This window comes from Molossus molossus, unplaced genomic scaffold (genome assembly GCF_014108415.1).
Source record: "Molossus molossus isolate mMolMol1 unplaced genomic scaffold, mMolMol1.p scaffold_m16_p_13, whole genome shotgun sequence".
In the NCBI taxonomy this organism is placed as follows: domain Eukaryota; kingdom Metazoa; phylum Chordata; class Mammalia; order Chiroptera; family Molossidae; genus Molossus; species Molossus molossus.
Window position 1 is genome coordinate 86,469,612 of NW_023425348.1, and position 23,185 is coordinate 86,492,796.

Genomic DNA, 23,185 nt, shown 5'->3' on the forward strand with positions numbered 1-23,185 from the left:
ATGGTGTAAGAATGTAGTCTAGTTTCATTTTTGTTGTATGTATCGGTCCCATTTCCCCAACACAATTTATTGAATAGACTATATTTACCCCATCGTACCCCATTGTATGTTTTTGCTTCCTTTGTCAAATATTAATTTACCATAAAGATATGGGTTTATTTTTTTTGCTCTCTATTCTGTTCCACAGAAGATTTTCATTATGTTTTTAAATCACAATAGTCTGGCCGGTGTGGCTCTGTGGTTGAGCGTCAACCCATGCACCAAGAGGTCGCTGGTACGATTCCTGGTCAGGGCACATGCCCAGGTTGTGGGCCTGATCCCCAGGGTGGGGCATGCAGGAGGCAGCCAATCCGATGTTTCTATCTCTCTCTCCCTCTCCCTTTCTCTCTCTGTAAAGTCAATAAAGGAAAAAAAAATTTTTTTTAATCACAATAAATAAATATTAATTAATTAAATATTAAAAAACAGTGAGAAACAAAAGGAATACATTTTGTATGGGGACCACTGATAAAAATTATGGTTGCCCTGGCCGGTTTGGCTCAGCTTGGTGCTTCAGCCTGCAGATCAAAGAGTCACGAGTTCAATTCTGGTCAAGGGCATGTACCTTGGTTGCAGTTTGGTCCCTGGCCCTGGTCGGGGTAATGCGGGAAGCCGCCAATCGATGTGTCTCTCTCACCTCTCTCTCTCTCTCTCCCTCTCTCTCTCTCTCTCTCTCTCTCTCTTCCCCTTCTTCACCTTCCACTCTGTCTGAAGATAAATGGGGGAAAAAATCCTAGGGTGAGGATTAAAAAGAAAAAGAAATTATGGTTGACCTGTTATCACTGCAAGTTAGGGTACACTGGAACATTGTGAAAAGTGTGTAAAGGAAAACCATTCCTAAAATTTTATATCCAGTGAACATATTCTTCAAAAGTTTAGGTAAAATAAAAAAACATTTTCAGATAAAGATAAATCACTAATATAACATCACTAGAAGCTGGAGTGTTTTATGTCTTCAGTGTTCAGAAAATTCCAGTGTTGTTATGATGAGCACAGATGTCACACAAAAGTGCTTAGATCAGCACCGAGCCTCTTGCTTTTAATGTGATGCATCAGCTTGGATAATTCTGTGTTTTCCTACTATTGGTGCATCCCCAGGGTCTACCTTCCCTGATAATTAATATCTGTGTTACACCAGTTCATGAATGATGTGAAAATTTTGTTGTTTAGCTTTATTATGATGTTAATAAATTAACACACTATTCTATTCTCAATTTTCTGTTCGAGGAAGACCAAAAGTTCATTACCTTAGCTATACATTGGATAGCAATGCAAAATCCTTTCCTCTCACTTTCTGAATGCTTAGGACAGTGCAGTGTATTACAAGAGAAAACTGCGTGTGAAGTCATCCTCCTGAACATTTCTGAAGTTCTAATTTTCTGGAACTGCACAAAACATTAGTACATACCATCCATTGTCAGTGGGAGGGTGATTTTCAATATGTTATATCCTTCATTAAATTGCATAAAATGTCCTATAATTTGGTATAAGGAAAATACCTGCTATTAACAATAACATCCTCCTCACACACTATAGAAAATTATCCAGAGTAGTCTTGTCTAAGTTGTGTTCTTACTACAACCTGAAAGAAGTCAATGGCATGATTTTGTCCATTTAGAAAAAAGTTATTTTCAATATGTATAACTTTAATCTAGTTTACAGAACGTAAATGTTATGTGTGATAAAATTTCATAAATTATATAAATTTTGCAGATTTTTCCCTGATTGACCTAAGGTTAAACTGTTTTTGCCATATAGACTAATAACTATTTTTTTTCTGATTATCATGGTGTTAAATTCTCTTACTATTGTAATATGACAAGGTACTTATTAAATTCTCTTGCTCTGTATTCAATGGACACAGTTTAAATAAGGATGAATATATGACTAGAAAAAAATAAATGGCACGACTTGAATAGTGGGTAGCAGGTATTCTTTATTTTTATGAATATTTCCTCACTAACCATATACAGTAAAATATATTGATGAGCCAATGAAATAAGCTACACAAAGAAACTCAAGTGCTACCTGGTATCCCTTACATGTGGAATAAAAAAAATAAAAAAAGGTCAAACTCAAGGAAACAAGAGTAGAATGGTGGTTGCCAGGGTGGGATGTGGAGCAAACAGAGGGAAGTTTGGGGGTTTGGGGACAGGGAACAAACTTTCCGTTCTAAGATGAATATGTTCTGAGGATCTAATGGAGATCATGGTGACTATTGTCGATAACACTGTATTGTATCCTTGAAATTTGCTAAGAGAGTAGTTCATAAGCATTCTAACAAAAAATATAGGTAAGTATGTTAGGTGAAGGATATGTTGATTAACTTGATTGTGGGAATTCTTTCACAATGTACTCATATAATCAAGTATCGCATTGCACACTTGATATATGTTACAACTTTGTAAATTAAAATTTGGTAAACCTGGAGTGACAAAAGGAAGGGTAATAAAAAAAGAGGAAAAAAAATTATAGTGCCCATAATACCACGTGTTGGCAAAACTGGCAAACTATGCCCTTGGCAACAATCCAGTGTGAGATAGGAGTCCAGCAGAGGCGTCAGGGCAGCATGCAGCTGAGTAAAGAGTATCACTGAGATCCAGACGTGCAGGAAAGAGGACAAGTCGGGGTTCAGCACAGGAGGGGCTGCGCATGCCAGCACTGCTGGACACAAAGGGAGATCCAGGAGTGATCTGGGAGCAGGGACTGTCTGTCCTGTTCACCATTCACACTGCTTCCCCAGAGCCCAAATAACATGAATTGCTTCTCTGCTGGTCATCATTTATTTTTCTCTCTCCATCCATTCACAAGTTCCTCCCGCTCTATGACAAACCTACCCAAAACTGTCTCGTATTCAGGACTGCTTCACAGAGGGACACATTGCCACTGGTTCCAGTCACAGGGCATGGGAATGAAATGCAGATTGTGACTGGTTTTCTGTATGATGTTGTTGGCTTTGTCTGTATGGTTATATAAGGGAAAGTTGAATTTCTCCAGAGCCTGAGTAGAGGCAAACAAGATAATAGATATGAAACCGTGGCCCCTGTATTTAGGTAAAGTGGCCCCCATTCGCATCTCTCCTGTCTGGTCCAGCAGGCCCCAACTCACAGGGGTCCCCTCGGGCCCCAGGATGCAGAAGGAGTAGAAGTTTTGGATACAGCGCTCAATGTACCTCTGGCTTCTCTCATTGCCACCAAAATGCCAGAACTTATTCACCAGGGCAGCATGGGTAACATCGAGAGAGGAGAGTTTAAACAGCTCTTGGTTCCTGTTAGAAGCAAGAAAGAACAACACATAATACCACACACACTGTGGAGTATCATATTTGTTCACCCTTAAATTATCTTTAGACAATGCTTATAAGAGCAGGGATAGCGGTACAGACACTGCAGCCAGAACACCTGGGTGCATAATCTGACTATGTTGTGAGACCTTGAACAGGTAATGTACTGTCTCTCTTTCTCCATTTTTTCTTAAGAGCACACTTGGACAGATGAAGATGGTGGTGGAGTGAATGGAAGCTACCCAGACTGTCTCCCAGGACCAAACTGGAATTGCAACTGAAATGAAGACAAATCATCAGGAAAAAACAGCTGAAGAGCAGCTGGAGATAGCCGGTACAACCAGGGACAGAGAGAGGACACCAAAATCAAGCCTGGTAGTAACTGCAGAGGCACGTGGGGGCAGCCTGGGAGCCCACGGACAGCAGCAGACAGCTGTATTAGCAGTGTGTGCTTTCCTCTGAGAATGCGGGGTTTTTAAAAAGCACCAAATCAGCTACAGCCATTCACCTTGGGCTCCAGCAAAGGGTGGGCAGACTGGACTGGAACTGTGTGGAGAGAATCTGGGGCTCCTGACTCAGGAGAGAGGTGCAGGGTTGGACACGTTGAGTACTGTACTGAATCAGTCCTTACAGGACTGAAGCCATATTATTCAAAGAGCCCCTTCCCAGAGCCACAGGGAGAAGCAATGTCCCCTCCCACAGAAATTCAACACCACCAGGCCAGGCCAGAGAAATGAAAATTGAGGCTTATTAACATCTAGAGTCTGATAGCAAGCAAGTACCCCACCCGCTGGAAATCCTTACAGCTGAGAAATTTATTATTCATTTGAGGGCTACAATTGAGGCTCATCAAATAACTGAGACTAACAGCCTCCAGGAAAAAAACTAGAGGATAACTGAACCTTTCCTGGGCTTGCAAATCTACCCAGGAAAGTAAGACTTGACAGTGGTGTTTAACGTGGGTCCTGCCACACTCATCCAAGTCCAGTAGAGGGAGCCACAACCAATGGAACACCAACACCCACAGAGAAAAATTTTGCAGGCTCCAAAAGCCATTGAGACAGGCAAAATGGTGAAACAAAGTAAAAATTCCCAAATAAAAGAACAAGATAATTTGACAGAAGAAATAAATGAAATGAAATTGAGTAAGATATCAGAGGGAGAGTTCAGAGTAATAATCATGAGGAAGCTAAACAACATGAGTAAAGTCATAGAAACATTGAAAACTAAACAATTAGAAATGAATGACATAGCAAAAATAAAGAACACATTGGAAAAATAACCAGCAGAGTAGAGGAAGCCAAGGACCAGATTAGTGAATTAGAAGACAGGGTAGAAAAAAATCACGCAATCAGAGAACCAGGAATAAAAAACAGGAAGACAGCCTAAGAAAACTGTGGGACAACATGTATAACAACATCCACATAATAAAAGTGCCAGAAAAAAAAAAAAATGAACAGGGGTTAGACAATATATATGAAGACATACTGACAGCCCGGCTGGTGTGGCTCATTGGTTGAGTGTCGACCCATGCACCAAGAGGTCACTGGTTCGATTCCAGGTCAGGGGATATGCCCAGGTTGTAAGCCAAGTCCCCAGTGGGGGGCATGCAGGAGGCGGCCAATCAATGTTCTCTCTCACTGATGTTTCTATCTCTTTCTCCCTCTCCCTTCCTCTCTCTCTAAAAATCAATGAAGAAAAAAAATTTAAAAAAAAATAGTGACAGAAAACTTTCCTAGCTGGTGCAGAAAAAAGGCATACAAGTTCAAGAAGCACTGAAAGCCCCAAGTAAGAAGAACCCAAACAGGTCCACACCCAGCCACATAATTAAAATGTCAAAAAATAAAGACAAAGAGAGAATCCTAAAGGCAGCAGAGATAAGCAACAGGCTACCTACAAAGGAACCCACATAAAGCTATCAGCTGACTTTTAAACAGAAACACTACAGGCCAGAAGAAGATGGCATGAAATAGTCAAGTAAATGAAAAACAAAGATTTGAATCCATTACTACTCTATCCAGCAAGGCTATCATTCAAAATAGAAGGTGAAATAAAGAGCTTCCCAGACAAAAAAAAAGGCTAAGGGACTATATTAGCACCAAACCAGCCCTCCAAGAAATGTTCAAAGGACTGCTGTAATAAGCAGAAGAAATATAGAAAGAAACATACCATAATAAATAAAAATGGCAATAAATAGGTACATATCAATAATAACCTTAAGTGTAAATGGATTAAATGTTCCAATCAAAAGATACAGAGTAGCTGAATGAATAAGAAAGCATGACTCATATATATGTTGTTTACAAGAGACTCACCTCAAAACAAAAGACTCACATAGGTTAAAAGTGAAGGGATGGGAAAAAATTTTTTCCAAGCAAACGGAAATGAAAAGAAAGCTGAGGTAGCAATACTCATATCTGATGAACTAGACGTCAAAATGAAGGCCATAAAAAGAGACAAAAAAGGCCACTACATAATATTGAAAGGATCTATCCAACAGGAAGATATGACCTTGGTAAACATATATGCACCTAACATAGGAGCACCAAAATACATTTTAAAACTTCTGGAGGACTTCAATGAAGAAATTGACAACAATACAATCATAGCAGGGGACTTTGACACCCCGCTGACATCACTGGATAGATCCTCTAGACAAAAAATTAACAAGGAAACAGAGACTCCAAATGACATACCAGATCAAATGGATTTAATAGATATCTACAGAAAATTACACCCCAAAACTGCAGGATTCACATTCTTCTCAACTGCACATGGGACATTCTCAAAGATAGACTACAAACTTAGTTTTTAGGACACAAATTAAGTCTCTACAAGTTGAAGAAGATTGAAATCATATCAAGCATCTTCTCAGAGTGCAATGGCATGAAACTAGAAATCAATTACAATAAAACACTCAAAAACAGTCAAACATATGGAGACTGAATAGCATGTTATTAAACAACAAATGGGTTACCAAGCATCTTCTCAGATTGCAATGGCATGAAACTAGAAATCATTTACAATGAAACACTCAAAAACAGTCAAACATATGGAGACTGAATAGCATGTTATTAAACAACAAATGGGTTACCAAGGAGATCAAGGAAGAAATTAAAAACTTTTTGGAAACCAATGAAAATGAACACACAACAACATAAAATCTATGGGATGCAGTAAAAGCAGTCCTGAGAGGAAAGTTCATAGCACTACAGGCCTACCTCAAGAAATAGGAAAAATTTCAAATTGACTTTCTAAGCTCACAATTTGAAGAACTAGAAAGTAAACAAAAAGAAAAACCCAGAGCAAGTAGAAGGAAAGAAATAGTAAAGGTCAGAGCAAAAATAAATGACATAGAAACTAAAAAAAAAAAAAAAAAAAAATTCAAAAGATCAATGAAACAAAGATCTGGTTCTTTAAAAAGATAAACAAGATCAATGGACCCTTAGACAGACTCACCAAGAAACAAAAAGAGAGGACCCAAATAAAATCAGAAACGTAAAAGGAGAAGTAACAACTGACACCACAGAAATACAAAGGATCATTAAAAAATACTGTGAAAAATTATTCACCAACAAACTGAACAATCTAGGACAAATGGGCAAATTTCTAGAAACACACAGTCTCCCAAAACTGAACCAGAAAGAGATAGAAAACTTCAATAGACCAGTAACAACTAAGGAAATTGAATATGTAATCAAGAAACTCCCAGCAAACAAAAGCCCAGGCCCAGATGGCTTCAAGGGGGAGTTTTACTGAACATTCAAAAATATTCAAAGATGATCTAACACGCATTCTCCTCAAATTATTCCAAAAAATTCAAGAAGAAGAAAGACTTCCAAACTTATTTTATGAGGCCAGCATAATTATAATTCCAAAACCAGATAAAGACACTACAAAGAAAGAAAACGACACGCCAATATCCCTGATGAATGCAGATACCAAAATCCTTAACAAAACATTAGCAAATCAGATCCAGCAATACATCAAAAAAATTATTCACCATGACCAAGTGGGATTCATCCCAGGGATGCAAGCCTGGTACAATATTCACAAATCAATCAATATGATACACCACATAAACAAAATGTAAGACAAAAACCATATGATCATAACAATAGACACTGAAAATGCATTAGACAAAATCCAGCACCCATTTCTCACTTAAAAAAACGTTCAGCAATGTGGGAAGAGAGGGATTATATCTCAACATACATAATAAAGGCTATATATGAAAAACCTACAGTCAATATCATGGGCAAAAACTGAAAACATATCCCTTATGAACAGGAAAAAGACAGGAATGTCCACTTTCACCACTCTTATTTATCATAGTACTGGAAGTCTTAGCCACAGCAATCAGACAAGAAGTAAAATAAGGGGATCCAAATTGGAAAGGAGGAAGTGAAACTGTCATTATTCGCAGATGACATGATACTGTACATAGAAAACCCTAAAGACTCCATCAAAAAATCTACTAGAACTAATAAAAGAATTTAGCAAAGTTGCAGAATACAAAATTAACATCAAGAAATCGACGGCATTGTTGTACACCAATAATAAACTCACAGAAAAAGAAAATTTTTAAAAAATTTCATTTACCAATGCAGCAAAAAATCTAAGATACCTAGGAATAAACTTAACCAAAGAAGTAAAGGACCTGTTCTGAGAAAACTATAGGACATTGAAAAAGAAATAGAGAAAGAAATAAAAAAGTGGAAGCATATAGCTTCTTCATGGATCAGAAGAATTAACATCATTAAAATGTCCATACTACCCAAAGCAATCTATAGATTCAATGCAATTCCCATTAAAATACCAAGGACATATTTCATGGAAGTAAACTAAACACTCCAAAAGTTTTTATGGAACCAAAATAGACCCTGAATGACCACAGCAATCTTGAAAAAGAAGAACAAAGTAGGAGACATCACAATCCTGGATATCAGGTTATACTACAAAGCCACTGTATTCAAAACAGCCTTGTACTGGCACAAGAACAGGCATAGTGATCAGTGGAACAGAACAGAGAACCCAGAAATTGACCCAAGATATTATGCTCAATTAATATTCAAAAAGGAGGCAAGAACATACAATGGAGTAAAGATAGCCTCTTTAATAAATGGTATTGGACCCTAGACGGTTTTGCTCAGTGGTTAGAGCATCAGCTTGAGATCCAGAGAGACCTGGGTTTGGTTCCCACTAAGGAAACATACCTTGGTTGCAGTTTGTCCCCGGCCCTAGTTGGGTCTTGTGGGTGGCAACCATTCAATGTGTCCCTTTCACGTCGATGTTTCTCTCTCTCTCCCTCCCACTCTATCTGAACAAAATATGGAAAAATGTCCTTAGGTGAAGATTAAAAAAGAAATAGTGTTGGGAAAGTTGGGCAGCTAAATGCCAAAAAATGAAGCTAGACCACCAACTTACACCATACACAAGAATAAACTCAAAATGGATAAGAGACTTAAATGTGATTCATGAGCCCTGGCCAGTTTGGCTCAGCGGTTAGAGCATCAGCCTGCGGTCCAGGGAGACCCGGGTTCGGTTCCCGCTAAGGGCATGTACCTGGTTGCAGTTTGTCCCCGGCCCTGGTTGGTCGTGCGGGTGGCAGCCACTCGATGTGTCCCTTTCACATAGATGTCTCTCTCTCTCTCTCTCTCTCTCTCTCTCTCTCTCTCTCTCTTCCCCTCTCTCCCTCCCACTCTATCTGAACAAAAAAATGAAAAAATGTCCTTGGATGAGGATTAAAAAAAAAAAATGTGATTCATGAATCCATAAAAATCCTAGAAGAAAATGTAGGCCACAAAATTTCAGACATCATACACAGCAGAATTTTCACTGATACAAGGCCTAAGGCAAGAGAAACAAAGAAAAAAATGAACACGTAGGACTACATCAAACTCAAAAGCTTCTGCACAGCAAAAGAAACAACCATCAAAATGGAAAGGGAACCCACTATATGGGAGAACATAATTGCCAATGATACATCAGATAAGGGGTTAATTTCCAAATTATATAGAGTACTCATATAACTCAACAAAACGAAGACAACGCAATTTAAAAATGGGCAGAAGAGCTGACACCTCTCCAAACAGGATATACAAATGGCTAAGAAACATATGAAGAAATGCTCAACATCATGAATCATCAGAGAGATGCAAATTAAAACAACAATGAGGTATCACCTCACACCTGTCAGAATGGCCACCATCAACAAATTATCAAACATCAAGTGCTGGCGAGGTTGTGGAGAAAAGGGGATTCTAGTACACTGCTGGTGGGAATGCAGACAGGTGCAATAACTATGGAAAACACTATGGTATTACCTCAAAAAATTAAAAATTTAATTGCCTCTTGACCCAGTGATTCCACTTCTAGGAATATACCCTAAGAAGCCTGAAACACAAACCAGAAAGAATATATGTACCCCCATGTTTGTAGCAGCACTATTTACAATAGCTAAGATCTGGAAACAGCCCAAGTGTCCATCAGTAGACAAATGCATAAAAAAGCTGTGGTACACATACACAATAGAATACTATGCAGCTATAAGAAAGAAAGATCTCTTATCCTTTGAGATGACATGGAGGGATCTGGAAAGTATTATCCTAAGCAGAAAAAGACAAATATCACATGATCTAACTTATTTGTGGAATATAATGAACAAAACAAACTGATGAACAAAATAGACCCGGAGACATGGAAGTAGGGTACAGACTGACATACCTCAAAAGAGGGGGGCAGGGGAGAAGGAAGAGATAAACCACAGATCTTATATGCATGTACACATAACCAGTGGACATAGACAACAACGCTGGAGTAAGGTGAGTGGGCAGGATCGGGAGGATTGTGTCAATGGGGGAAAATGGAAAAACATCTGTAACAAAAATAAATAAATTAATAAAAACAAAGGAAAATACTTGTCAAGAGGCAAATTATGAATTTTATATGAGCTATTGCATAAGAATAAACTATATGCAACACGAACAATAAGATTATACAAAAATTAAGTATTGCCCTAGCCAGTTTGGCTCAGTGGTTAGAGCATCGGCCTGCGGTCTGGAGAGACCCAGGTTCGGTTCCCGCTAAGGGCATGTACTTCGGTTGCAGTTTGTCCCCAGCCCTGGTTGGTTGTGCGGGTGGCAGCCACTAGATGTGTCTCTTCACATCGATGTTTCTCTCTCTCTCTCCCTTCCACTCTATCTGTACAAAAAATGGAAAAATATCCTCGGGTGAGGATAAAAAAAAAAAAAAAAAAAAAAAATTAAGTATTGTTCTTCTCAAAAGTGCTTTGACTTTCCACTTAAGATGGAATAATTTTTATTACCCAAATTTTACACATAAGAAAAGCAGAGAAACAGAAAATAAACAAGTGCCCCAAAGCACATGTTCACTAGCTGTATGTAGAACCAGAGCTAAGAATCATAGCGCCAGAGATACTGAATATGAAGTCTGAAGGCTTCTGCTGCAGTGTGAGGGGCTTGAGCAGTTGTCCTGGAACAAGCCTACAATGTAGATCTAGAAGATGGAGACTCAAGTCCCAGTTATGCCTTGACCTTCCACATGACCTGAACAAGATATTTCTTCATCTGAGCCTATTGTCTGTCAAGTAAAGGGGGATAATATCCCCTACCTTATCTCTCTCCTGGCATGAACAAGAAAATCAGATGAGATTATCGATTTGAAGGTATCGTTCAGGTGTAATGTGTGATAAAATGTGAATAAAGCTTTCCCACGTACATTAACACAAAAAGGGCCATGGGACTGAGCATCTCTATCAAATCTCCACCATCACTGCTCAGTTATGGTCAGTATTAGACTGGAAATCAATGGGAGGGTCCAGAAATGCATAATTTGTTTAAATTCTCATTATTGGAAATCTTTTGCTTTGTGAATTCATTATGTGAGTATTTATCAAGCATCTAGTATGAATTCTGTTTCGGCTGTTAAGGATGTATCAATTAACAACATACAGAGGACTCAAGCTCTGGGGAAATTTGAAATATCACAGTAGAGGATTAAACAATAAATAGGTAGGCAAATTCACAATATGCTGGTTTCAATCATAATAAGTGCAATAAAGAAAATAAAAATTGGGTTATTTTATGTGAGAGGGTCGTTTTAGATACTGCTCTGAAAATACTTTCTAAGGAACTGACATTTGAGAATATGAATATCAAGAAAGAGACAAATATGTGAAAATCAGAGGGACTGGCAGCTAGGTAGACAAAAAAGCTAATGTAATGGTTCAAATACAAGTATGAATGTACAAGATCAAGTTTAGAAAGAAGGTCAGAGTCACTGATGGAAATAAGTAAGACAGACAGGATGATGTTAAAGAAGTGATGAATGCTGGGTCTTAAAAGACCTTGAAGGTCCATAAAGAGCTTTAGCTTTTATTCAAGGTGTGCTGAGAAACACCAATGGCTTTAACTGATGTGATCCATGTTACATACAAAAGAATCATTCTGGAAATGGATTGTAGGGAAGCAAGAGTGAATGTAGGAAGGCAAGGAGTGAAAGATGGGAGAAGTGAGAGCATCATTTTCAAACTCACATGGCTTTGGGTCTGCCGATTTCAAGAGGTAAATCCTTTACCACTGGCAGTGAAGGGAGCAGTCTTCTTGCTGTGTTTGGCGCCATATAGAGGAAGCATTGTGTTTGCTTGACCTTGACCTGTTTAATGGCTGCAAGATTTTGTATCACCTCATCCAGGCTAGATTGTGAACCTAGAGAGGAGTAAAGTTAGGAGAGAAGTGAGAAGCTACAACAAGCTTCCCAAAGGAATTTTGCAGGATTAAAAGCCAGGCAATGTTGCTTCTGGTGTTGCCAATGATCATGTGACCTTGGCCATAACACTGTCTGAACATGTTTTCTCTTATGCCGAACAGAGGCAATATTATAAATCCTGACTTTTTCACTGTGAAATCAAATGAAAATTGATATTTAAAAATAGTAGCCAACCTTGTATGGGCACAAACAACATGCCCAGGTATTGGTCTAATGCCACATTTGATCCTATATTGACCCTATGTTTTACATACATTTATTATCCTCATTTTTTATATGCAAGGAAGCTGAATAGTGGATAAGTTACATCACTTGCTCAAGATCACAAAGCAAGTAACCTGAAGAGGAAGGATGCCACTAGGGAGTCTGACTCTGGAGGGCGTGCTCATAACCATGGCAGTTGTCCTTGTGCCCTGGAGGTGCACAGGAGCACAAGAAGCTGTCATCCTTATTTTAGAAATAGGAGGCCCAGGGAGGGATCAGCTCCTATACCTAATCACCCTAAAGGACCCTGAAGGGGACCGCAAAACATACCCTCAGCCAACAAGAAATTGCCTTACTCGCAGTTCCTTGTTCTCACTCCATGATTTGCAATGTTTGAATTCTACTCCACTGAAGAAAGAGATGGTAGCAGCTGATATAAGGAATGAACATCAAGTTGAGTGTTTGGGGTTTGGTAGAGGGAAGTAAAAGTAATAGGAGAATGGGCCCTGATGAAAAGTAACCCAGCATTAGCTGGCCCAGCAGCCAACACACATCCCAGATTTTTACTTACTTTGGATCTGTAAATGTTGTTTCCAATTGATGACGTGTGATGTGCCAAGGAATTCTTGACAGTTCTTGGGGTCCTTGGAATAGATTTGGTAGGTGTTGGTGTAGTGATCAAAGTCATCTGTCATCTCCTGTTTGGTTGAGTAATGTGGGATAAATCAAATTGATTATAGCAAGTGATTGGAATATTTAGGTTTAGGAATTTCATTGTACTGTAATATTTCACAAACTTAAAAGTTGATTTTTTTCTTAACATAGTATCATTATCCCTGGCTCGTTTACATCATGAGACTGTGTCATGAATTTACTCAACTATTCAATTCATGATTAAGAAAAGCTAGCTGAACCAAATATTTATATGTTGCATTAAATTTCGAATCAACCAAACATGCACCTGTTTAGAAAACGTTCTTCTGTGATTTTGGAATCCTCAGGAGAAAGAAAGAAGATATTCAAAGGCAAACTTCCATTGCAATAATAAATCATACTCTATTTTAAAGAGTCTCAAAACAAATGAATTAAGAACATAACATTGAAATTGACACGGGTAACCTTGTATTAGAATTTTCACACTCATATGATAATGCTATACAAAATGAAGACACCTAAAGTCTCTGAAATGTAAACCACAATGAAATATTATTTTAGAAATAGTTTGCATTTCAAAAAAAAATTGAAATACAAAATGTATTAAAGAAGATCTTCTGGAAGTTAATGTATAAGAGATGGGATTACTGGAAAATTAAAAAAGGAGTTAGAGAACAACAACTCAATGAGGGTAGAATTTAGAAAAGTATTACATGGAAATGCACTAAATTCAGCATTAATACCACTGACAATCTGTGCTTTTAAGATCAATTCAAAAAGTAAAGCTTTTTTCCATTTAAAAATTTTAATAATTAAGTTAAATACCTTCCTTTTTTATTGTGTTTAATTTGATATTTTCTAAAAAGCACTATGCATTTAAATTTTATTTGTAGATATTTTATATTAAAATGATATTATATGCTTACATTTTTTATTGTTGACACTATTACAGATGTCCCCCATTTCTGCCCCTTTGTCCACCTCTGCCCAGTCCCTCCCCCACCTCCCAACTTCACCACACTATTCTCTGTATGCATGTGCTATGCATACATGTTCTTTGGCTAATCGCTTCACCTTCTTTTATCCAGTCCTCCTCACACTCCTCTCTTCTAAGATCTGTTAGTCTATTCCATGTATCCATGCCTCTGAATTAATTTTGTTCTTCAGTTTATTTTGTTCATCAGATTCCACAAATAAGTGAGATCATATGGTATTCATCTTTATCTGACTGGCTTATTTCACTGAGCATAATAATCTCCAGGTTCATCCATGCAATTGCTAAAGGTAAGAGTTCCTTCTTTTTTATACTCCGAACTGTTTTCCACAGTGTCTGCACCGGTCTGTATTCCACCAACAGTGCACTAGTGTTCCCTTTTCTCCACATCCTCACCAGCACTGGTTGTTTGTTGATTTATTGATGGTCACCATTCTGCAGGTGTGAGGAGATACCTCATTGTAGTTTTAATTTGCATCTCTCTGATGAATAGTGATGTTGAGCATTTTTTCTATATCTATTGGCCATCTGTGTGTCCTCTTTGAAGTGTGTCTATTCAGGTCCTTTGCCAATTTTTTTTTTATCCTCACCTGAGGACATTTTTGATATTTTGTTCAGATAGAGTGGGAGGGAGAGAGAGAAACATCGACATGAAAGGGACACATCGAGTGGTCGCCACCCACACGACCCAAACAGGGCCGGGGACAAACTGCAACCAAGGTACATGCCCTTAGCGGGATCTGAACTCGGGTCTCTCCAGACCGCAGGCCAATGCTCTAACCCCTGAGCCAAACCAGCCAGGGCTTTTTGCCCATTTTTAATTGAAATTTCTATCTCCCTGTTGTTGAGTTGTATGATTACTTTATATATTTTGGAGATTAACCCTTTATTAGATGTATCATTGTTGAATATGATCTCCCATACAGTGGTTCACTTTTCATTTTGTAGATGGTTTCTTTTGATGTGCAGAAGCTTTGTAGTTTGATGCAGTCCCATTTATTTATTTTTTTCCTGTTTCCCTTGCCGTAGGAGACTTATCAGCAAAAATATTGCTTTGTGAGATGTCCTAGAAAACATACTGCTTATGTTTTCTTTTATGATTTTGCAATTTACATTTAAGTATTTTATCCATTTTGAGTTTATTCTTGTAAATAAACTTAAATTGGTATAAGTTGGTGGTCTAGTTGTATTCTTTTGCATGTACCTGTTCAATTTTTCCAACACCATTTATTGAAGAGACTGTCTTTACTCCATTGTATGCTCTTGCCTCCTTTATTAAATATTAATTGACTGTAAAGGTGTGGATTGATTTCTGGGCTCTCTGTTCTGTTCCATTGATCTCTATGTCTGTTCTTGTGCCACTAGTAGGCTGTTTTGATTATGATGGCTTTGTTGTATGGTTTGATAACCAATATTGTGATCCCTCCAGCTTTATTCTTCTCTCTCAAGATTGCTCTGGCTATTCAAGGTCTTTTTTGGCGCCATATAAATTTTTGGAGTATTTGGTCTAGTTTCATGAAATATGTCATTGGTATTTTAATGGGGATTGTACTGAATCTATAGAATGCTTTAGGTAGTATGGACATTTTAATGATGTTCATTCTTCCGATCCATGACCACAATATATGCTTCCACTTGTTTGTATCTTTCTCCATTTCTTTCTTCAATGTCCCATAATATTCTGAGTACAGATCTTTTGCCTCTTTGGTTAAATTTATTCCTAGGTATCTTATTATAATTATTTTTGCAATAGTAAATTAGATTGTTTTCTTAGTTTCTCTTCCTGATAGTTCATTTTTGATGTGTAAAAATGCCACTGATTTCTGGATATTATTTTGTATTGTGCTACTTTCCTGAATTTATTTATTAGGTCTAAATAGTTTTTTGGTGGAGTCTTCATGGTTTTCTATGTACAGTAACATGCTATCGGCAAATAATAACAGTTTTACTTCCTCCTTTCAAATTTGATGTATTTTTTTTTTTATCTTTATTGTTGAATGCATTACAGATGTTCCTAATTTTTCCCCCACTGACCCCCTCCTCCGCACTCGCACCCTCCTCCCGCCTTTTCCCACACTGTTGTCTGTGTCATTTGGTTATACATATAAGTTCTTTTGTTTATTTCTTCCCACCCCCCCAACCTCCTTCTCTTTGAGGTTTGTCAGTCTAGCAATTTATTCTTCTTAATCCCTTCACCTTTTTCACCCATTCCCCCAACCCCCCTCCCATCTGGCAACCAACAAAATGTTCTCTGTATCTATGAGAATGTTTCTGTTCTGCCTGTTTATTTTGTAGATTCCATTGCCAATAGATATGCATTCATTGCCATTTTGATTGTTCATTTATTTTATCTTTTTCTTCAAGAAGACCCTTCAACATTTCATATAATAACGGTTTGGTGGTGATGAACTCCTTTAACTTTTTCCTGTCTGGGAAACTCTTTATATGGCCATCAATTCTAAATGACAGCTTTGCAGGATAGAGTAATCTTGGTTGTAGGTTCTTGCTTTTCATCACTCTAAATATTTCTTGCCACTCTCTTCTGGCCTGCAAAGTTTCTTTTGAGAAATCAACTGACAGTCTTATGGGAACTCCCTTGTAAGTGACTAACTGCTTTTCTCTTGCTGCTTTTAACATTCTCTCTTTGTCTTGAACCTTTTGTATTTTGATGATGATGTGTCTTGGTGTGGGCCTCTTGGGGTTCATCTTGTTTGGAACTCTTTGTGCTTCCTGGACTTGTATGTCTGTTTCCTTCACCAAGTTAGGGAAGTTTCCTGCCATTATTGTTTCAAATAGGTTTTTGATGTTTTTTTCTCTCTCTTTTCTTTCTGGTACCCGTAAGATGCAAATGTTGGCATGCTTGCAGTTGTCCCAGAGGCTCCTTACACTATCCTAATTTTTTTGGATTCTTTTTTCTTTTTGCTGTTCTGATTGGGTGTTTTTTGCTTCCTTGTGTTCCAAATCAATGGTTTGCTTCTTGGCTTTACCTACTCTACTATTGAATATGTGTAAATTATTCTTTATTTCAGCTAGTGCCTCCTTCATTTCTGACTATGCCTCCTTCATTTCTGACTGGTCTTTTCTAATGCTCTTGAGGCCCTCACTAAGTTCATTGAGCATCCTTATAAAAAGTATTTTGAACTCAGCATCTGTTAGGTTGCTTATCTCCATTTTGCTTAGTTCTTTTCCTGGAGTTTTGTTCTGTTCTTTCATTTTGGACCTCTTTCTTTGTCTCCTCATTTTGGCTGCCTCTCTGTGTTTGTTTCTGTGTATTACTTAACGAGAGATATGGGGCTATCTGAGACCAGATGCTGCTTGTTTGAAAGAATTTAGGAAATCCTGAAGCAGGATCCAAGACAGGCCAATTCTATGGTTAAACATCTGGCAACAGCTTGGGTGGGCCTGAAAGTTGGGTGGGGCAGGGCCTCAGGGAATCATCAGGGCAGGGCAACCAGTGTGAGCCAGCTTGCTGGAGTCCACAATATGGTGACTGTCTGCCACCCCAGGGAAGGGCTCACCAAAGGAACAAAGGCCTCCAACAGCATATCTGTCCTGGAGAAGGCCGCCTCCCCAGCCCTTGCTCCAATGCCAAACAGCTCAGTTCTTCCCTGTATGTCTCCAGTGCCCCTCGAGCTGCCTACCTTCCAAGCCTAGAGGGAGCAAGTCCGAGTAAGTCTGTGTGCGGGCACTTTAAGAGGAGCTGCCTGGGGCTCCAGCCACCTCAGCCTTCCTAAGCCTCAGTTCCCGTTGGTGTTTCCAGCCAGAAGTGATGAGGACTTCTCTTCCTGGCACTGGAACCCTGAGCGGAATGCCTGGTGTGAGACGGGGACCCCTCAGTCCCCAGAGAGGACCCTCCCAGTCGAGGTGTCCCTCCTGATTTTTATCTGCCACACGTGGGTGTGGGACCAGCCTGCAGCCTCCGCCCCTCCTACCAGTCTTGATGCAGCTGTTTCTTTAATTCTGTAGTTGTAGGACTTCCATTCAGCTGGATTTCAGGCAGTTTTGAATGATGGTTGTTCTGTAGTTTAGATGTAACTTTGATGTGGTTGTGGGAGGACGCGATACCACATTTACCTATGCCGCCATCTTGACCGGAAGTCTCTGATGTTTTTTATTTCTTCTTATCTGATCATTGTGGCTAAGACTTGCAGTACTGTGTTGAATAAGTGTGGCAAAAGCACACATCCCTGTTTTGTTCCTGATCTTAAGGGAAACACTTAGTTTTTGCCCATTGAGTATGATGTTGGCTGTAGGTTTTTCATATATGCCTTTATTATGTTAAGGCATGATCTCTCTATTCCCACTTTGCTGAGTTTTTATCATAAAGAGTTCTGGAATTTATTGAATGCCTTTTCTGCATTTATTGATATGATAGTGTGATTTTTAATCTTTAACTTTGTTTATAAGATGTATCACATTTACTGATTTGCAAATATTGTACCAACCTTACATGCCACTTGGTCATGGTGTATGATCTTTTCCAATGTATTGATGAATCCAATTTGCTAGTATTTTGTTGAGGATTTTACCATCTAGGTTCATCAGGGATGTTGGCCTACAGTTTTCCTTCTTTATAATGTCTTTACTTGGTTTTGGAATTAGGATAATGCTGGCCTTGTAAAAAGAGCTTAGAAGTCTTCCCTCCTGTTGAGTTTTGAGTAATAGTTTGAGGAAGATAGGTGTTAGTTCTTCTTTGAATGTTTGGTAAAATTTGCCTGTGAAACCATCTGGTCCAAAACTTTTGTTTGCTGGGAGGTTTTTTGTGTTTGTTTTTTGTTTTTGTTTTTTAGTATGATGTTAGCTGTAAAATTGTCATATATGAGTTCGAGTGATTTTTAACAGTATAGTTTTGAAAATATGCTCCCAAATGCAGGCATTGCAATTTGTTTTTTATATTTCCCTAATATTCTTCATATTTTACTTTACATATTTTTAGGTTATTCTCTCTACTTTGAAAGCAACCTCTATTCTTGTCAACCCGTCAAAATCTATTTACCTTCAAAATTCAGTTTGGCTGAAATGTTAACCAGGAAAGCACTCTGATCCTTTCCCTGCACACCTTGACATCTATAGCCTTAATCATTTTTTGGTAAGTGCTACTTCTGTCACTTGTATGTTCTTGAATGTTGTCATGCATTTTCACACCATGTTGTAATTTACTTGCTTATCTACCTTTTCCTCCAGGCTGTGTGTTCTTGTTCACCATCACTGAGATTCACTTCTGTATCTTCGATATCTACACTGCCAGGTGCATGGTAGACACATAGAGCAAATAGAAGAACATGCATTCCACATCTGGCATCTTACCTGCTCCTGGGGGCGAACAACCACTGTGTTAAAATCAGGCCACTTGTCCACCAGGGCCTTTAGCTTGAACGGGTTTCCCTGGTTCATGTGGAAGATGGTCCCATACACCTGTAGCATCCCGAGAAAATGAGACGGTCAACTTGTTAGGAAGAGATGGCCAAGTGCCCTGTTTGATCAGGATAAAATTATTTCTATGAAATTCAGGTAAGTAACTGATTTTCTTATTAGTTCAAACAGTCTTCAGGTCTTACTTTATTACTGCAATCAAAAGAGATTTTTGGGTCAAACCATGAGACTATTATATGAATATAGTTAAATATCCAGATAAATAAAATAAAATAAAAACTAAAAATTATTCACTATCACATTGTAGAATTTGCTGACATATCTTTCTATTTTTTCCCACTTATTTACCTAGTCACACACATTTTTAAATAACAAAATAATCTAATATATATTTGTTTAACATCTATCCCCCTGCACACATACATGCACACACTATACAATGATCATATTTTCGTGTCAATAAACACAAATCTACCTAATCACTTTTAATGACTGCATAATATCCATTATATGGAAGAATTCTAATTTAAGTGTGTTTTAATTTTTAGTTTAATGATTTATTCTTCAAGGAACATTTATTTTGAAAAAAGAAAATCTTTGCAAATATGCTTGTTATGACAATTTTTTAAAAATCCTCACCCAATGATATATTTTTGTTGAGTTTTAGAGAGAGAAGAGAGAAACATCCATTGAGAGAGAAACATCGGTTGGTTGTCTCCATTACATGCCATGACCTGGGGTCTAACCCACAGCATAGGTAAGTGCCCTGATCAGGAGTTAAACCCACAAACTTTTGGTGTATGGGATGCTAATTCAACCTACTGACCCACCTGGCAAAGGCTGTTATAAATTTTGAAGAGGAATTTCTGGGTCAAAGTTCTCTTGTTCGAAACTGCACAATATAAATATTAAATGTAGTTTTAGAAAAAATAAGCCGGTTAAATATTTTTAACATTGGAGTTAGAGACCCATGACATTCGTATACACTCAGTTTAAAACAACTAAAATCACTCTTATCTCTGCACATGGTAGTATCACAAAACCAGGTTCTATTGTATGAATGTCAGCTAGTTCAAGTTGGCTCATAGTATTATTCAGCTCTTCTATATCCTTACAGGTTTTTGTTTATTCTAAAAATTATTCTGAAAGTAATGTTGAAGTCTTTCATTATACCTATGGTTTACCTATTTCTTCTTTCAGTTTCATCAGTTTTTACTTCATGTACATTGAGCCTCTATTGTTAGGTGTATATATTTTAGCTTTTTTTTTTTTTTTTTGTCTTTTTGGCAAATTGATACCTTAATCATAATGCAATGGCACATTTTATTTATCTCTGGTAATATCCTACTCCCTTTGCAACATATATTGTTGCAAAATAATAAAACACAAATAAAAAAAACAAACAAACCAAAAACCTCTCTATGGTAAATGGATCATTGATCCGTTTCTAACTACATTTCTGTCTCACCCCAAATTAAACATAATTCATTGGGATTTGACAAAATAGAAATTGACCTGTTATTAATTTCCAAGTGGAATCATAATGGTTAACCTTTCATCAATCACTTGATTATTTAGGAAGAATAATTTAAACATTAATGTGTTAGTTACAGTCAACTTTGTAATTATGGAAAAACTTTCATTGCTATCTGACATAATTCTTAAAAGGGCACAAGGGAATGATTGAGGGTCATCACACAGCAAAGATCATAGTGGGTTCAAATCATAGCATTGCCACTCACTACTGGTGTGATCTTGGTCAACCAGACAACTGAGCCTCCAGTTCCTCTTTGGTTACATGGATACAATATCCCTGCTTTACATCAAGTTGATACTAAGTAAATGAGATGGAAGATGAATGAGTGCCTGGTACAGAACAGGTGTTCAGTGAATGGTAATTCTTGTTCCCACCGTTTTCATAGGCAGTTGCTATGCCTATTTTTGCTGAAAAGGTTCCACTCTCACCTTTAAGGACTCAGGGAGAAACTTTCTCAAGGATTTCTCCAGTATCTGCAGCATTTGTGGGCCTTGTAATTGGAACATCTTGGCAGGTACCTGAGCCTAAAGAGAGGATCAAGAAGCATCAAGGAATGAGAAGTGCTGGAAGACATACAGTGACACAAAACAGACACGGTAGGGAGTTGTAGCTAATGGTCTAGCCTTTATCGCAGCCATTTTATTGGGACCCCTTTCATGAAACTCCTCACTAACTTCAAGGAAGAATAAGTCTGGCAGAAAGCACAGGTGCCTCTTTCTAAAATTATTTTTTAATGTTTTTCAAACTTTTAAAAATATTTCTCAAATTTTCATTTTGATTTTTACATCATCCAGAATTCTAATAACTAGGGTTTTACAGAAATTAACAAATGTATTCTCTAAGCATGAATGAGCATCCTTTGAGATTAAGTTTCCATTTGTGACAAGCTCATTTTGACAATTAGAAACTACATGACATTGGAAAAGTTACTGAACTCCTCTATGCCCTGGTTTTCTCCTCTATAGATGACAACGACTATGGTACCTGTCCCGTAGAGTAGTTGAACAATTAAATAAACCAATGCATGTAAGGTTCTTAGAACAGTATCTGGAACACAGTAAACACTCAATTAATTATTATGATTATTATTATCCTTTTTATTATTAGTAGTAAAAGCAACAATTAACCACACTGTCATCCAAAAAGTTTTTTGAGCCCAGCCAGTGTGGCTCAGTGGTTGAGTGTTGACCCAAGCACCAAGAGGTCACTAGTTCAATTCCCAGTCAGAGCATATGCCCAGGGCTTGATCCCCAGTGGGGGGCATGCAGGAAGCGGCCAATTGATGTTCTCCCTCATCAAGGTTTCTAGCTCTCTCTCTCTCTTTCTTTCTCTCTAACATCAATAAAGAAAAACAATTTTTTTTTAATCCTTTGAATGACTCTTATGCTGCCCAAGAATTTGTGGTGAGAATTGTAAATATAAATGGGGGAGAATCCATGGAATGTGACACACGGTAAATGAGACAATTTTAAGTCTTTACAGAGTACCTGACGTGGAGTGGTGCTCAGTGTGTGCCAGATATTGTTATTATCTTATCCCTTTAGCTTAAGTAAAGCATATATTTTCTTGCTTCAAAAGTCAAAAAATAAAAGAAATGGAAAAAAATATTTTTCTAAGAGTCTTTATATAGGAGACAAATAAGTGATGTAATGAAACATTTTCCAAATTTGACCCTGCGTTATAGAGCCTGAAAAATTTATAAGGTTATTTAATCCTGCTCCTGGTATTTTCTTATGTAGAAGGTCTTGAGGGAATTCGAGCTCTAGATTTATATTTTTTTTCCAAATTTATTAATTTATTTTTATTACAGATGTTTTTCCTTTCCCCCACTTAGACACCCTCATCCCCATCCTCCCGCCTCACCCAACTAGCGTTGTTGTTTATGTCCATTGGTTATGCATACATGCATTTAAGTTCTTTGGTTCATCTCATCCATCCTCCCAATCCCCTCTACTTTGAGGTTTGTCAGTCTGAACCATACTCCTTTCTATGTCTCTGGATCTATTTCATTCATTGGCCCACCTTGTTCATTATATTCCACCAATAGGTGAAATCATGTGATATTTGTCTTTCTCTGACTGGCTTATTTCGCTTAGCATAATACTCTTGAGGTCCCTCTTTGTTGTCTCAAAGGATAAGAGATCTTTCTTTCTTACAGCTGCATAGTATTCCATTGTGTCTATGTACCACAGCTTTTTAATCCACTCATCTATTGATAGATACTCAGGCTGTTTCCAGATCTTAGCGATTGAAAATAGTGCTGCTATGAACCTAGGAATACATATATTCTTTCTGATTGGTATTTTAGGCT

The 23,185-nt window shown here is 37.9% G+C and overlaps 1 protein-coding gene across 1 annotated transcript; it reads right to left on the reverse strand.

The window, feature by feature from the left end:
* Positions 1-2,904: 2,904 nt before the first annotated feature.
* On the reverse strand, positions 2,905-21,380 carry LOC118628415 (glycine N-phenylacetyltransferase-like). Its single transcript, XM_036259381.1, has 5 exons — positions 21,303-21,380; positions 19,272-19,379; positions 12,888-13,014; positions 11,880-12,051; positions 2,905-3,307 (listed from the first exon to the last, which is right to left on the reverse strand). The coding sequence occupies exons 1-5, from the start codon at positions 21,378-21,380 to the stop codon at positions 2,905-2,907; spliced, it is 888 nt and encodes a 295-aa protein (XP_036115274.1).
* Between the last annotated feature and the right edge of the window lie 1,805 nt (positions 21,381-23,185).